Below are 14,365 nucleotides of genomic sequence, written 5' to 3'. Positions count from 1 at the left end.
GCAACATTAAGGGACACAGGCTTAAAACTAATTACCAAGTTTGGTAAGGGGAAGGGAATTACCTCATTAGCAGAATACTTTAAGGATTTGTTTCTCTCTTTGAAAAGAATGGATTTTTTTGTTAGATATGGATGTATTTCTGTAACTTCAGAACTCCACAGAGTTTCTTATGCCTTGCTGCAGTACACAAAGATTTATCAATACTCCAAGTTAACTGCCACACCAGTTCCTTCTCATCAAAGACTCTAAACAAGTTATACCTCCAAAAGTAATACTTAAGAAATACAAGACAGGACTCTGTGTTTCCAAATGCTGCACATATAAAGAAGTTTACAGATAACAAAACATCGTTTGCAGAAGATCAAGAAGCTACTGCATCTCTTGCATGTGCCAAAGAATTTGGCTGAAAGCTAGAAAGTCACCTTTGATAACTTACGGAAAAATGCAAAGTCAAGACCTTTCAACTTAAAAGGCTGTATAGAAATTCTGGAAAATACAGTTCTAACAAAATCTTTGTGTAAGAAAAAAATAAGTATCCAGCCCACTGGGCATCCGCAAGTTTTGACTTTTGTTGTCTTTTTTTACTTACTTGGGTAAAACAGGGTTTTCTATTTTTCCAAATACAGTCTTTAATAGTTATTTTTAAACACTTTCCAGATCAGACAAAACTCCCTTAAAAAGTACAACAAAAGAAGGAAGTATTTTTCCATTACCTAGGAACAGGTTTTATATATTCCCAGGTATTTCAAAAATAACTTATCAAAGGCAGAAAAACCTTCATACTTTTAAAATGAATTTGAATAATATAATGTGGAGTTTTCTTGCCCTCCATCCCCCTGGCTAAGACAAGACTTATTTTTGAAGGGGAAAAAAAAAATCTCACTGGTTCTGGTGAAACTAAGTATATTAAAAATATTCAGAGGGAATTCTAACAGCTTGAGTCCAATGGTAAAAATGACAATTTAGATCCTTTAATCCACATGCTTTCTGCCATAAGCTACAAACAAACTTAAGTAGGTCAGAGTGACCCTCACCACCTTCTAGAAGATGATGAGGAAGGATGCCGAGTAAATGAAAAGAACACTCACAGAGAAGGGAACAGGATCTTCTATACTGACCTCTGTATTGCATAAGCACTTCACATACTTACCCAAAGATGCATTCAAAACACCTACACACAGTGGCAAGCCACTGTCACTGCCAGCAGAGCAGCAGGCCTCAGCCTAGAAACTTAGTCCGAGCCTGCCTGGACCAGTGCAACCAGTCACCCCATGTCAGTGCAACCAAGGGCCCTGGTCCTGCCGAAAGTGCCCAAAAAGCAGGACTCCTGCCTCCAGGACAAGCACTGGGGCCATACAGGCTCTTTACAATTAAGCCACTTGCCTTAAATATGAGCTATACATCTGCTCAGCAGGGCAAGGGCAGAGCCAGAGCACCCCCATGGCTTCCGAGCCCTGCAGCTGGCACAGGAATTCAGAATTACTGGTTTTAAACTGATTCCGTAAAAATAAAAGTTGCTATGCCATAATCACCTTTGTTGTTGTTGTTGTTGTTCTAATTTTACGCTTACATTTACGCTTTAATTTTACGCTTTACATTTAGCCATGCTTTTGATATGGAATGGCTGGAAAAGGAAAATAGCAGAAAACAGAATGAGAGAACATACATATTTTTGCATATGTGTGACTTCCTTCTCTTCCTCACGCTTTCATCCATGACAAAAGATGCAACACAAAAGTTAAATTTTACCTCGAGATTCCAATGGAACAATTAATTTTACTAGAAATTTCAATTAAATTATTTTAAGAACAGTGCTTGCAAAATAACTTTGCTGAGTTTATTAACTAGGCATGGAATTATTCAGGGTCATTTCAAAACAAACAATAAAATCTTATTTGACAACCATGCCACTACTGCATTTAATAAAACACAAAGTCTCCCCATCCTACCTGCATTAGATTAATTAGTACAAGCAAGTGCTAAGTATTTCCATCTTCATATTACTAGTGTTTATTACTTCAGTACTTTTTATTAAAAAGGTTGCTCATTAATAATTACTTGGGCTCAGAAATCACAGTAGAAATCACAACTTACTGCAACTCCACTGTAGAGTTAAATGCAAGTAAACACCGAAATATATTTTTATTGTGCCCAAATATGATTACACACAAATATTTCAAAACTGGCCTCCTGGTCAAGTGGAAATACGTAAATAAATGCTATTCAATAATTGTGTTCTATAGTGAAAAACAACAATTTTGTTCCTTTCTGAAAATGTCCAATCTAGGGTCAAACAAGAGTGATATTTGTATCTGGGTATATAATTATGCCTTTATGAATGACATACTAATAATCTTTCCCCTTCTCCCCATGTGTTGTGTAAGATCAAGAAAACCCATTAGCAAGCCATATTAATATACTATCAGGAATCTACAAAAACTAAAATTACAGAAATCAATCCAAACAAGTATGCTTCAATCATTGTCACATAGTCTAACATACTAAATAACTATAAAAGCTACCATTTTAAGCTAAATTTATTAGTGTTTAATACAATTTCAGAAATACGACATTAACATAACTAATTATTAAGATTGCTCTCTTCTACCATGAATTGACTCTACAACCAGTCTAGCTCACTCTTTCTGGTTTTATTAGCCCATGAACGTCACCAAGCTCCACATTCTCTGCAGGTATTCAATGTAAAATTACTTATTAGATGTGCCTTACTTAACCACATTTTCAGCACTCTAGAGATTATACCTCTGCTTCAAGTGGCAGAATCTAAAAAGTTAGTGTCCAAAACAATCAACAGGAAATCTCAGCATAAAGTGGCCAAGTGATGAAGCTGGCTAGGAATCTTGTTAGGTTCATACATTTTTTATATTCTTTCAAACATTTCTGCAGTTTTTGTTATTAACAGCACTTGATGCAGGAACATTAAAGAGAACAAGATGTAGAGGCTACACAGCACATATCATAGGATAAAAGAAAACCTAACAGGTCAGCAAATTTAGTCTTCTAACCACGTTGTTGTTCTAGCTGACAAGAAAAATTCCTGACCTGCTGGATTTTTCCTAACCCAGTTTGCAGACACTTACCATTTCAGCTTCACATCCTGCAAGACTGCCTGACTAAGGGGACATATTCCAAAATAAATCCATGGCTTTTGCTAGCTTGGCCCATGAGTTTACTCTGCAGGATGATATAAGCCAATTCCTACAGAACCGGAATGCAGCTAAGAATGCGGTAATCGCTGTTTTTAGGAAAGCCCAAACAAAGTCAAACTGAACAATTCAGGCTTCCAAATAATTGTGATAGGACAGGGAAGGAAAAACAGTACTGAAAGACATCTGCTTGAACTATTATCCAAAATCTGGTCCAGCTCTCTACATCACTGCATAAGAATTTATTATGGCCAGAAGTACCAATTGTAATCACACACCTCGTTGAATTAATATTCTTCCTTACTGGAAAAAGAACAACCCTATGGTTTTATTAGAATCACTCTCCCCCTTTTCAATAAAGACATGGCTACTAGTAAACTTCATTATGTTAATATACAATGACTACATAAAATTACACTTGAGGAGTTTCTAAGTTGAAAGGAAACCAGACACATCGGCACTACCATGATAACACATTAATAATGTTTCACAGCATCCCAGTGGCAGCCACAGTGGGGCTGCAGCACACACATGAATTGGAAGCCAATCTCCAACCTAATCTCTAACATGACAATAGTTACAAACACCAGAGTTCAGTACCTACGGCTGCTACCAGTGCTGCTGGTGAATCTCCGCTACAAAGTTTGCTGGTTTAGGCAAAGCTCCCGCTTCCCGATGCACTTTGAGCAAAAGCTATCATTTCAAAGCAGCCTCCTGAAAAAGTCACTTGCCAAAAACCATATCACCTTTCTTACATTTCCCGATTACTGTCAAATATTTACAGCTAGTTCTACCTCCCTTCCTAATGAAAATCCCCAGCTTTGCAAGTCGGAACGCTACCGTGTTGTCTATCAATTCCTCTGTGCAGCAAGCCTCTTCAGCATGAAGTTTCTTGAGTGCTCTCCAGATTGATAGGAACTCCAGCTTGTTTACGCTTAAAGAGATTTGACAGCTTCTAACAGCCACTTAAACTTTGATGTCCCATGGAAGCCCCCCAGCCTATTTTTGAAGCATCTGCTTCTAAAATTTCTGGAGTTAGTAGTGCCAAGAAGTAAGGCCTTATTAACATCACACTGGCTCTCTACCACACTAGAATTTGCCAAGTGCTTTCCAACAAAGCTACAAGATAACTTTATGGCCTTTGGTGCTTCTGAGACACCCTTGAAGCCTCTAACTGTGGCCTTGAGAAAAGCCTGTAAGAGAACACAAGATCTCGCTCACAAATTCTGAGCATGTCATGACACCATGATTTACCAAAAGAACAAAAGAGAAAAAGTCTTCATCTTGAGCAAGAGCCTGTGGTCAAGCTTGCAGAATTCCATACACAACTCAATAGTGCTGCACTTAGTAATACAGTTAAAATCTACTACAAACAGGAAATAGTAAGCTTCTTATTAAATACATAATGTCTGCACGTAACATTAAAACTTCCCCTGAATTTGCTACAATTCAAGCCATTGCCAAATTAAATTAATATTTTACCCTTGAACTTCCCAATGGTGTAGCTAACACATCTAACACAATAAATCACCATCACTTACAAATTTGACTGGTAGAATCTTCTTTTCTGTTGGAACGGAACTACTTGGAATATGAATGTTAAGAGCGTTCATAAAATCATGGAATAAAATTTCAGAGACTATGACTTTAGAAGTACTGTCCTAGAAACTTTTATCCTTTTCCAAAATTAACTGCAAGCACCTTCTTTATTCATATTTGGTCTGAGACAGAGGCAATTTTAAGATATCTTTAACTACAGGGATTCCTGATATTATCCTTGTAATTTAAAGGATGAGTGCTACTAACATATGACTGATGCAATCAAGACCATCAGCAGTGGGAAGAGCAAGACTAGTCCCTGCATATAGTACAGCATAACTTTAGCCCTATTTTTATTCGTGATTTATTCATTTAGAGGTAGAAAATGAAGCCTTTCCCCTGAATCACTTTCCACTTTCCAGCATGAGTCTCTTGGGAAAAGCTGAGGTGCATAGGCTATGCAGTCCTAGAAGCAACACAAAATTATTGCTCCAGTTAGGAATTTGAGAGCAGGCCCTACACCTGTAATATGCTTTTTATAGGTATCCTCTGGAAATTTACGCATCAATTTGTACACCAAGTATCCCTGTTTAGAACAGAATATGCCACACCTTTTCCTCTCCCTTTGCCTGTTTCATACCCAGAAACTAAGTTCATGAAAGCAGGGGCTATCCTTAAAGAAATTAACTTTGATAATTCCATGAGAATCAGGAAAAGTCCTTATAGCACATAATCATTTTTGAGTGGTTTGCAAACAAGGAGAGAGGTGAATCCATTTCCAAACCACTTGCTGCTTTATCAGAAAATAAGGGAAAAGCCTGTGAAGTTTATAAGTTACACTCAAAGTGTCTAAGTCAAGTGAACCCATGTATTATGTATTACCAACAACAGCCCTCACCCACACCGAAATCCCCCCTGGTCCCTGCAGGCCTCCTCGTCCTCCTCAGCACAGCCTGCCAGTCCCTCATCCCCTCTGCAGTGCTCCCCAGCTCTTCCCATGCTCCCTACCCCCTGCTCCCCTTCAGAGCTCTCCCTGTAGAAAGTACTTGTATTTTGTCAGCACCTCCTCTCCCAGTTTCTTCTCAAAATAACCGCTCTCCCTCCCATGTGTCCTACTTGCATGGCTTTGACCCACAGCTGGGAGAAAGGCAACATAAGCTGTGGCTGCCTCCAAGTATGTGTTTGCTGCACAGCCAGCCAAAATGAGGATGCTTGACAGACAGCACCTTCAGGGCTGGCAGATAAAATTGGTGTGGAGTGCTGCACAAGGCTGTGTGTTGCACAAACTTGATTTAGAAGGCACTTAGTAAATTAAAAATCCTTCCCCCATAGAACTCAAAACATGTTACAGCCAGTGTTGGTAAGAGCAAGACATGCAGGCCAAGCACACTTCACTGTATTTGTGACCATGTCAAAGATGACCAGGAGAGAGTTGTTCCTTTTTAAGAACAACACCCCATCTTTCCCAAATGTTAATGCAAAATTTCCATCATTGAATGACAGAGCTCTGATTGTACATTGTTTCCATACTTCTCATACTTCTCCCTTCCAGGAGATCATCTTTGTCAACTCATCACATTAAGCCTTCCTTAAAATTTTTGATTACTCCTAAATTCCACTACTTCCTCACCCAGTGTTACATTTATCTGGAAAGGTAATGTTCTTCCTGAAAAGAAGAGGAATGCTGTAGGTCTTCAGAAATTGCAGGAATACTAGGAACAGGGGTTTTAAAATATTATATTATCCCACCTCTAATCCTTTGATTATGCTAGCCTTAAGGGCAGTTGGTATCTGGCAAGGGTTGTGGGCAGTTTGTTGTTTTGGGTTTTTTTTCTTTGGGGATTTGTTTGGTTGAGGTTTTTTTAAATATTATTTCTCAAAAAAAAATGTACCAGCTTATGTGGAGACTACAGTTCAGGTGAGAGTCTCCAAGTTATTCTGCTGAACTACACACACCTCAAGAAAAGGAGCATTGCACAGAGCAGCACTGTAAACGCTCAAAATCACCATCAGACAACACTGTAACATGAGGCTTTTCTTCATGCATCACTGCTCATGGCAAAATTAAGTCACACATAGCAGAAACAGTCATTCATGTTATAAAGTTAACTTTAACTGGCCTCATGTGACAAATTGTTCATAAAAAAGCCAAAATCTGAGTTATTAGGAAGAAATAATATTCGATATAACAAAATTATCCTATCAGTTAGCTTAGTTCCTTCACATCATCCATTCTGACTGAATTATTAACATTTCCTAAAAAGAGAACTATTAGCAATGCCAAAATTTATATTCTGCGCTCATTCTAAACAAATATGGGTAATTACATTTAGGGAATATTTAAATCCAGGTGTTAGAAGAAAAATCAAAATGTAATTATTTTGTGCCACCTGTTCCCTGTACATTTAACAGGAATTTTATAAACAGTTTGAAGGCACAACTCCGTGGTTCTGCTTTGAACTCCTGTCTGATGCCACTAGCTATTTTCTTAAAAATCCAGATCAGAATAACTATGTAATATTAACCGATAGGCAAATGTTCATGTTTTTTTAGCAAAGAGTTTCTAAATTCTTGTGTAAATACTTGTCATTTTAACTGTAAGATGCTAAAAAGATTTACTAGCCAAAGTTTACAAAATTAGCCAAAGACTTTGTTTCTGAGAGATGACTCTGAATATTGCAGATAGCTGTTGCAGTCGAAGCACTCACTCTCCTGTAGAAAATAAACAGTTGGAAGCTTTCAATATTGCTACAATTCAAGTAACCCATTAGGATTTGAGGCCATTTGAAACAGGAATCAGATCCACTGCAGAATTAGGGGAAAAAAGGGGAGGGACAGGGGATGGGAGTGGGGTGTCTTACATGACATCTCTTAGGCACACTGAAAATAATTTTATTTTCATATAAGAGATCAATTTGACAAGGAAATGTACCACTGATTAAAACTTAAACCTTTGGCTCTTTTCAACAATATACTTAAACGAGAGACAAACCTTCTGCGTGCTGTAACACGAGAAAGACAGACTCCTCGGAGATGATGTACTTGTGCAGACACACCATGTTGGGCACACAGCGGGGGATGATGGTCGTTCTGCTCCTGCTGTACTCACTACTTTTCCTTAGACCCTGACAGAGAACAAAAAGGTCAGTTGTACCCTCAGTTGCCTTTGGAGCCTGCTGTGCTCTGTGTTTATCAACCAAACTAATCTATCCGAGTTACTCTGGGCTTCAGAGAAACCACTCATCTGCTGCTCTATGCCCCTCGGTCCCCCGAGGCTGTGCTGATGGCATCTGGCGCGTTTCCAGAGAACAGAAGATGGCACAAAGCTGCCATTAAAATCAATTACATGGGTCAATGTTTTTATTAGAATCTCTCTCAAACTAAGTCATCAGGATGACACTCCGTTATTTCCCTGTGACCTTTTTTTTTAAATTTTATTTTTGTGTCTGACCAAAAGACACTATTAAAAAAATTCCATTCAAGTTCTAAAGACAAAAGAACGCCTTAGACTTACAGGTAATCCTCACATTTCCATTGTACTTTACTAAAGACAGCAGCCACCACAACAAAAAGGAGAGGAAAGGATTAGTCTCCTTGAGATGTAATGATTTTTGGGAGGTAGCACAGAGATGAAGTTGCCAGAAGTGAAAAAATTGATGTGGGGGAGAGAAAGGGAGGGGAGAGAGAAAGAGAAAAAAAAATACGTCGATTGTGTGACCTATTACAATATTGATAAACATAAGCAGTTAAATGGGAAATTCAATGTTACCCTATCTGCCAGTAGATAAAGTGAGGTTCTAATATACAATATTCACAAATAATTCTGAGGAACAAACAGCTTTTCTGAACCCTGAACATACTTAAAACAAACAATTTCAAAGGCCAGATGCACAAAATTAAGGCAGGGTTGTAAGCCAGACCTGAAGCAAACTTACAAAATGTTAGCACCTAATTAGAGCCCCATGTTTGGGATAGTTTTTCAGCCCTTCCTCCCATCGTCAGTGGAATTCATGTCGAGGGGGGCCTGAAATAATGGACACAATAACAATACTCATACTAAACTACTTCTCAGCATCACAGATGCTCCAAGCATATTGGGATCTTGATCTGAGCACTTTCTGAAACACAAAAGAGTAACGTGAAAAAACTTTATTCTGCCCAATTAACTATTCATTAATTCAATCATTCAGTAACATTACACTCAGTATTTACAGCCTATTGATGTAAAACGTAAGAAAGCAATTTTGGATAAGACCAGTTGTCCCTTCCATCCAGAATCCACTTTGGCCATTCTCATGTTCTTCAGCTAAGGGAAGACCAAACACAAAGTGTTGTGGCTGTACTTGGGCTAAGGAGAATTTTCACCTTCACCAGCAGCCTATGCATGTCCTGAGCCACCGGGGCTCTACAGATGTTTTAAACAGCACATTGAAATGGTGGTTCTTTACCAAAGGCTGCTAAGGTGTTGGCCTCCATAACCGGTAGCAACTCAAGTGAACCAGCACAGAGAAAGGAAGGGAAAGCAACTGAATACCAACAAAAAGAATTCCAGTGCACTTAATAAGGACATATGTATTAACATAACAATATATCACAGACATAACTCTATACATTAGATGCAAATTGATCTTTATGTGACAGCGTAATTTAGGAGGCCAAACTGTTTAGAGAAGCAAAACATTTTACTCACCTTCAGTATAAAAGTCTGCTGTGTTCTAGTGTCCATTACAAGCAAAACCTAAGCAAAAAGTATTCAGAAAAATATGTAAGTTTGACATGAGTAACGTAACAAAACACGGTTCTTAAATGTAATGTTGAATATTCTTACAGTTATATAAGTAACAACTAAAAAATAAATTTTAAAAAAAGAAATATATATACATATATATAAAAAAAAAAAATGCCCTGCAGGATGCATTGGATAACCAGTCTTTCTTTCAGGAAAGAAATAGGATTGAGGATATAGAGAGAACTACCAGAATGGCACCTGATTACCAATCAGCTAACTTACAGAATGAATCCTAATTTAGTAACAGAAATAACCAATACTTTATAGTCACAGCAATACTCTAGCAGAACTCAATTTATAGAAGTGCAATGGTAGCAACACAATGAAGCACACAAAGCAACCTTCACAGAGCATTACCTTCCTACATCACTGCACTTAAATCCTCACTGTACCCACCTTCCTAGTGCAACACTTTTCCCCATCAGGCTTCTTAGACATCAAATGTGTTGCCTACCAATGGGTTACCAGAGGGGGTTCTTGTGGGTTTGGTTTTTTTTTGTGAGGTGGCTAAATAGCTTTTTTCCAGGAAGCTCAAGTAAAAAGTGGCCACACACATGCCCTCCTCCCCCAGAAAAAAAAGTTTTATCAACTGTACAGTCACTGCTGTCTCATTCCTCCACTGCTGTTTTTGTTTTGAAGCACTCATAAGCCACAACAGAAACCACTGCAAGGGGGTCCCTTTGTGCCACTGTAAACTAGTATTAAGGTAACAACAACAACAAAAAAAAGAGGATTTCACAGAATCACAGAATCGACTGCGTTGGAAAAGACCTCAGAGATCATCAAGTCCAACCCTTGGTTCAATTCCAGTCCATTTACTAGATCATGTCACTAAGTGCCATGTCCAACCTCACTTTAAAAACCTCCAGGGACGGTGAGTCCACCACCTCCCTGGGCAGCCGTTCCAATGCCTGACCACTCTCTCTGTAAAGAATTTCTTTCTAATATCCAGCCTAGATTTCCCCTGGCAGAGTTTAAGCCCATGCCCCCTTGTCCTATTGCTGACTGCCTGGGAGAAGAGACCAATCCCCACCTGGCTATAACTTCCCTTCAGGTAGGGAGAAAAGAGGGGATGGGTTCGCTGCAGAGAGAACACTGACAGCTGCAGAGAGCATCCTTGTTAGGAGCACATCACCTCTACTAAGAGCACTTTAAACATAGCACAGCAATGAGAGGAGCACTGAAGAATGTGTTTCCTCTTACTAAGTTCCATTTATTTATGTGTCAAAAATAAAATGAACAAAAATATGTATGTGCATATGTATTTCAGAAACTGCATCTTTAGGGAGTTGGAACCCTTCATGTAGCCATCTTCAGACCACCATACTCAGGAGGTCATTGTTTGCAAACCCCAAGAAGGCAGATGTACCTGAAAAGTGCCAGCAGCAAGGCAGCCACAGGAGCAGCACCAACACAAGCCCAGCCATCCTCTAGGAACAAGAGCCCACACCCACTCTTTATTTACAATAGACACGGTAAACTTCCAGTATAAATATTCACACACAACTACACCAAAATATTTAGGCTGCAAAAAATCAAACACCTAAAGAGCTGTGAATGCCAGCACTGGGGTTCCCAAACTTTGAGTTCAACAGACAATATGCAGCAACTCCAGGTCAATAGCCAAATGCAGTGACGACTCTGCTTCCATCAAAATAGACATTGCAGAGGAATGACGTGTCAGGAGCAATGTGGGGTTAGATTCATCGGGAGAAGGACGAGACAGCACACAGTCTCCCTTATCTCCCTGCCATGTGGGGCAGCAATGCAGCCATGCCCTGCTCTCTCTGAAAAGGTGAAGCCACCCAGCTGACATGCTGGCTTTCCCCACACCAAGGACAAGTCCACCCGGCTGACATGCTGGCTTTCCCCACGCCAAGGGAACCGCTAGGACAGCCGTCCCATGCAGGACCCACAGTGAGGTGAGACGGGGCCATGCGAAAGGCCCAGGGGCCTGGGCCAGGAGGGGAGGCCTCGGGACACCTCTGCACCTCAAAGATCTCCTCTTCTACTTAGGCTGCACCCAGTTTATAAGCTGTTCTATATCTTCTGGTGTAAAAAATACAAACAGAAGTGGGTGTTACTTAGATTTTGTGATACAGTTTCCACGTCAAGGGCATTGCAGGGAAAAACAAATGTCCCCAGGCCACCAAGTTTGCTGAACGATTTTTTTTGCGCCTCTCACCCAGGGCTTCCAGAAACAGTGGAAACCACCTGAATAAATAGTAACTGTAAAACTGGTTTTGTTCTCCTTACTTAACCACAAGGCATCAAATTAAGATTAAAAACAAACAAACTGACAAACAATAAAGAAAACCAAAAGAACGAGAAAAAAAATAAAAGCCACTTTGCAAGAGGTGCCAAAAGAAGGTAAAATGGTTTGGAAAGAACTATGTGTTTACAGTCACTTTCCTTCTTTTTGCCCCAAGTTTGTTTGTAACTAGACACTGTTCACATTGAGGCAATAAATATGAGAACATATGTGAGGTTTTTTTTAAATGTGCCCTTTGACTGTCAATATCTCCCAAACAGGTGTTGGCTAAATGATTATAAATTGGCCTCTGGATACACCTCTTCAACTCAGCCGTACAGGGCTGGCGATAATATAATTAGACCTAAAAACATCAGGCTGGTGAATGCTTTCCATCTGTTTGGCAATAATGTTTAGTTAACAATAGTCTTTAAAAGAAGCACCTTCAACTTCAGTTCTTAAAGTTATTTATAGGGCCATTCTTAACACACCAGCACTCTTGCTAACAAGAGCTTTAGCCACTTGGAAATTATTAGCCGTACAGCTGTATGTGAAAAGGAATGGCAGCATTTAACATCTGTATCTCTCCAGATTTACAAGCATCAACCTCATTTAAAGTCATTTCTTAATGAACAGTTCCGTGGTCTGTATTAATATTATAGTTGCATGCACAAAGATCATAAGGAGCCAAACATTTTTTTTAATACCAACAGTAGGCCAATCAGTAATGAAGCTGTCAGCATAAAGGACAGAATAATAGCTTCTTTAACCCTCAAACAGGATTTGTTCATTTGTAGAGTAGAAGACACCAATTTAAAAACTGCTCATGGGTTTGCTCACCTTTATAAAGACAAAAATCTAATTTGGTACTAATTTGATACAATTGTCTTTCCAATAAAAGTCTCCTAAAGCCATCTTTTATTCCATGATAAAACAACTGCTATAACTAAAACTGTCATGAAATAATTACCTTTGATAGCATACCTTATTGCACAAATACAATTAATGCATTCCTCCCTTTCATTTTTCACACTTGCTTATCAGCACTGTATTAGCATATGGTGTAACAGAAGAGATTACTGAGCCCTCACCCTATAAGACGACATATAGAACGACTACCACTAACAGGAATACAGCAGACAACTGGTCCCTTTAGGGCTAGCTTCATCTGTTGTTATATTAGAGCATCAAAATGAAAGCAGCAGCTACAATTTTATAACTGTAATGACAACAAATAATATTTGTGTGCCTTTGAGGTTAACTACCTAGCTGGAATAGCCAGTCTTACTAACTAGTTTCTTGCTTTTTCCTTCCCATCAAGCTTCTTGCCTTCCCCCAGTGATGATCACCTACAGCTCCACTTAATTTCCTGGAAAATTTTTTCATTGCTGATTCAATACTGGCCTTTCTGCAAGACTGTTTACCTCAAAAGAGACTCCCTGAACACCAGGAAGAGCCATAAAAGTAACTTTAGAAATTCACCTGGTGATGCTCCACTTGGCCCTGGCAGACTGCAGATTTTACATGATCCCACCAAACCAAGAGCCTGCTTCAAGGAGAGGCAGCCTGCATGCACGCTACAAAAAGGTGGTTTAACCAGTTTCACCCAAATAATTAAAGGGCTACATGAATGAATAAGTAACTATCAGAAAACTGACATTTCAGTAAGCGATAAGACCAGGAAAGAGACGGTCACAAGTATATTTGATTGACTTTTCATCGCACATCCAGAACAGAGGAAGGTGAGCAGGTCTCGGATGTGTTACTAGGCTGCTGCATAAGTGCATAACAGTATGCCTGCCACTGACTCAAATGCCAACTTACTCTCTTTGCGTCGTGCTTTACAGCCAATTTCTGGATAGTAGTGCTACCCCAGCAAGCCTTTCCTGTTTGCATTCCTTCACAATTCCCTCTCACTGCAAAAGGGAGCGCTTCACTAATTCTTTTTCTAAGATTCCTTTTTAAAGTGCAAAGTGACAAGTCTCCACCCTAATGGCATGGCGGGGCAAAACAGGATTCCCCATAGCGTACCCTACGGCGTAACTCTGCCCTTCTCCCGAGCAGATGAAAAGCAGATGCTCACACTAGACTAGGCTGCTCCGAGCTCGCATCCGCGGATGGAACCTGTTTCACCGGTGATGACTGCTGTGGAACTTGTAATATTTAATGCCTCCTAACAATGAGCTGCCAGTTGTAGCATTCAGCAACCTGTCGCAGAGGGGAGGGAGAAAAATGCACAGCAGGGCACTCCTGGGCACTGAGCAACTAGACTGTGACACAAAAGGAGACAAGGCAAAATCCTATTTGTAATACTAATGTACGAACAGAGTCAAGGTCTACATATCACGCTGGCTTTTATGGCACTTGCTTACCCGTTCTTTCCCTATTTTTCTGCGTTGATGACAACCTCAACGCAGCCAAAACCACTCACAGGTAAATAGCAATTGCCGCAAACAAATATGTAATGTAAATAAGTGCCTTCAGCAGCACAGACATCCCTATTTCATATAAGCACTCCAGCTCTCAGGCACATCCCAAAAAACAAGTGAACACAGCAGCACTGCATGGCAGCATCTCAGTAAAGTGGCAGATAGCAATATCTCTCTGTGATGCCAAATA

General features: G+C 39.7%; 1 protein-coding gene across 4 annotated transcripts in view; it reads right to left on the bottom strand.

Moving 5' to 3' along the window:
• The window catches only part of RPS6KC1 (ribosomal protein S6 kinase C1), an 89,884-nt gene that overhangs the window by 19,584 nt on the left and 55,935 nt on the right, over window positions 1–14,365 (bottom strand). For all 4 annotated transcript variants that reach the window (XM_080343054.1, XM_080343057.1, XM_080343055.1 and 1 more), the window contains 2 exons: window positions 9,397–9,444; window positions 7,699–7,831 (listed from right to left, as the gene is read on the bottom strand). In XM_080343054.1, the coding sequence (XP_080199180.1) occupies window positions 7,699–7,831; window positions 9,397–9,444 (181 nt within the window). The remainder of the gene's footprint in view (window positions 1–7,698; window positions 7,832–9,396; window positions 9,445–14,365) is intronic.

This window comes from Nesoenas mayeri, assembly GCF_963082525.1.
Source record: "Nesoenas mayeri genome assembly, chromosome: 3".
NCBI lineage: Eukaryota > Metazoa > Chordata > Aves > Columbiformes > Columbidae > Nesoenas > Nesoenas mayeri.
The sequence above is the reverse complement of the archived record's forward strand: the minus strand, read 5'-3'. Positions and strand labels throughout refer to the sequence as shown.